The following is a 3,467-nucleotide window of genomic DNA, read 5'->3' on the forward strand; positions in this document are numbered from 1 at the left end:
CCCCCCCCCCCCCCCCCCCCGCCCCCCCCCCCCCCCCCCCCCCCCCCCCCCCCCCCCCCCCCCCAACCGTTAGAGTAGATATCTATCCAATCGACACTGACTTCGCGTTCGACCGAGTCCCTGTTTATTCTAGCGTCTCCGCTGTGCACATGTGCCCCGCAAAATGTAACCCCAAATCGACAACCCGGATGTGTTCCCGTATCCGTCGACCAACCATGGAGTTGAACCGCCATCACGAAGAGAGTCTCAAAGTGGAGACGGTTGTACCTGACGTGAGCAATCATTTGCGCGATGCATCCTTACGAGCCGTACTAGTATTGATATTTTGTAGACTGCCCATATCGATGAGCGTCAACTACATACTCCCAAGCCAGCCTAGAGGCGTCGGCAACAAGAGAGGCGCCAGCGACGAGACACTGTGAAGTCAGAAAATGCTTGCAACTCGGACAGCGTTCACGAAGAAGATGCCTTCACGCAGCACTCCGCAAAGGAGGAGATTTCTATATTGTATTCAGATACTGGTACTGTTCGCGGGTCTCAAAGGATCACGATGTTCGCAACCTCCACAACAGTGTGAACCACGACAAGTTCATTCTCCAGCGCGCCGAGCTACAACGCCTCAAGAATCCGCCTTCCGGTCCGCCAGGCCCTTGAAGCTCATCAGACTCGTCAGATTCTTCCGGAAGCTCTGATTCAGGTAGTGAGACCATGAAGAAGGTCGGCACGATCGTCGCTGAGTTCGCAAGGGTGGGCCATGTCAAGACCTATGACACCAAACGGAACAATCACAAAGTCATTGGCAAGAACGGTCACAATGGCATCGTTGCGGCTCGCAACTACACCTCTGTGTTGGACCGTGTCTGCTTTTGCAACGAACGTGGGAGTCGCTCCATGGTCAAAAAGCAGTCTGCAGCAACATCCGTAGAGGTACCAGATCAGCTATGACTTTGAGCCTGCACGCGGAGCAAGACGCCGCGGAGCATGGCGCTCAATTGTCTACTGCTTTCACCAAGGAATTCTTGCTGTGTAGCGGCAACAGCTGCAGGAATGACCCAATCTAGTCTATGTATCGCGGACTTCTAGATGTCAACATCGGAATGTTCTGCGACCCTAGTTATGGGAGACATGACTTGAAGGTGCTGGATAACGTTGGGGCAATGGGCAAAGGTGTATGCACTTCTATGAGGAAGGTACGGCTTCGTAAGGCTCTTGGCCACATTTTGTAAATAACGACATGGATTTAAAGATACACTTTCAAACTCAATAGCTATATGACATGTCAAGATGTGTGCATCTATGTGTAGGTGAAAGTGGGGCAGATGATGACATAAACGCTGCACACGCCGCGGAGGAGCGACTTACCGACCTCGGGAGCTGGTTATCGACGGATGCGCACCTGGCATTGCGGGGAGAGTTCGGCTGTACACCCTGCTGCTATGAAAGGCAACCCGGATTCACTTTCCCTATAGCCGCAAGTGCCGGTTGGTTACTACGTGGTTTCTTCTTTGATTAGGTGCAATTCCTATTTCCTGATCCTGCAGAAGACCTGTTCAACTCCAAGTGCGTCTTCCAAGGTTGCGTTGAGCTTACCTTGCTCCCGATCATGTTCTCTCGTCGCGCGCTTTCACGCCTCCCAACATTGAGTGCTCGCTCGTCCGTCGCGCGCGCGGCCCCTCTTTGTACGAGAATGTCGTCGTCAGTCAGCCAAAGTAAAGTCGCAGCACGGCGGCTGCATGCCACGGCGCAGCACCTGAAGCCCGCATCGTCAGCGGCCGAGTCGTACCCCATGAACCACGAGCCAATCCAATCCCCCGCGGACACACCAAACTTCCTCGACAACAAGTTCGTGGCATCGAAAGCAACACAATGGATAGATCTACACGACCCCGCGACCAACAACCTGGTTACACGCGTGCCGCAGAGCACAGACGAGGAGCTCAAGGCCGCGGTGGACAGCGCCGAGAAGGCCTTCAAGCCATGGAAAGAGACCAGCTTGCTCCACAGGCAGCAAATTCTGTTCAAATACACACACTTGATTCGCGAGAACTGGGACCGTTTGGCTGCTAGCATCACCCTGGAACAGGGCAAGACATTTGGAGACGCGCGTGGTGATGTGCTCCGTGGCTTGCAGGTTGCGGAAACCGCATGCGGTATCACGACGCAAATGACTGGCGAAGTCCTCGAGGTCGCCAAGGACATGGAGACACGCAGCTACAGAGAACCATTGGGTGTTGTAGCTGCCATTTGCCCTTTCAGTAAGTGCACGACTGGCGGTAAATGAGGTTTGTGCTAATGTGCTACCCCAGACTTCCCCGCTATGATTCCCCTCTGGACCATCCCCATCGCTGCTGTTACCGGTAACACTGTCGTTATCAAGCCTTCGGAACGCGACCCCGGCGCTTGCATGATCCTTGCCGAGCTTGCGGAGAAGGCTGGATTCCCTGCTGGTGTCATCAACATTGTACACGGTTCAGCCAAGACTGTTGACTTCATCATCGACGAGCCCCGCATCAAGGCGATAAGCTTCGTCGGTAGCAACAAGGCTGGAGAATATATCTACTCGCGCGCATCAGCCCAGGGCAAGCGTGTTCAGGCCAACTTGGGCGCAAAGAACCACGCTGCTGTCCTTCCCGACTGCAACAAGAACCATGCTCTGAACGCGATTGCCGGTGCTGCCTTTGGTGCTGCTGGTCAGCGATGCATGGCTTTGAGCACTCTGGTCATGATCGGCGAGACCAAGGAATGGGTTCCTGAGATCGCTGAGCGCGCAAGGGAACTTTCGATGAACGGCGGTTTCGAGGAGGGCGCCGATCTTGGTCCCGTCATCAGCCCTCAGTCCAAGAAGAGGATTGAAGACCTTATTGCGAGCGCCGAGGAAGAGGGTGCGACTATCCTCCTTGACGGACGTGGTCAGAAGCCTCCGTCCGACAAGTACGCCAACGGCAACTGGGTAAGTCTTGCTGATAGGTGAGGATGATCGCATACTGACTGGGCTGTTCAGGTCGGTCCTACCATCATCGCCAACGTCAAGCCACACATGAAGTGCTACACCGAGGAGATCTTCGGCCCTGTCCTTGTCTGCCTGAACGTCGAGACCATCGACGAGGCTATCGACATGATCAACGCAAACGAGTATGGTAACGGTACCGCCATCTTCACTCGCTCAGGTGCCACTGCCGGCAAATTCCAGCGTGAGATTGAAGCTGGTCAGGTTGGTATCAACGTGCCCATCCCCGTACCTGTAAGTTTCCTTCGGAACCCAACGTAATGATGAAGGCTAATATCAGCAGCTCCCCATGTTCTCCTTCACCGGTAACAAGAAGTCGGTCGCAGGCGGCGGTGCAAACACTTTCTACGGAAAGCCAGGTCTCCAATTCTACACACAACAGAAGACAGTAACGAGCCTTTGGAGAAGTGAAGATGCGGTTGCGACGAAGGCGTCGGTCAATATGCCTACACACAGCTAG

General features: G+C 54.6%; 1 protein-coding gene across 1 annotated transcript; it reads left to right on the forward strand.

The window, feature by feature from the left end:
* Positions 1 to 1,687: 1,687 nt before the first annotated feature.
* On the forward strand, positions 1,688 to 3,467 carry J4E86_004721 (uncharacterized protein; the record flags this gene model as incomplete). The annotated part of the gene is made up of 4 exons (XM_051445258.1): positions 1,688 to 2,255; positions 2,307 to 2,950; positions 3,002 to 3,241; positions 3,291 to 3,467. The coding sequence occupies 4 exons, from the start codon at positions 1,688 to 1,690 to the stop codon at positions 3,465 to 3,467; spliced, it is 1,629 nt and encodes a 542-aa protein (XP_051303355.1).

This window comes from Alternaria arbusti (assembly GCF_024043155.1).
Source record: "Alternaria arbusti strain BMP 1465 chromosome Unknown scaffold_5, whole genome shotgun sequence".
NCBI lineage: Eukaryota > Fungi > Ascomycota > Dothideomycetes > Pleosporales > Pleosporaceae > Alternaria > Alternaria arbusti.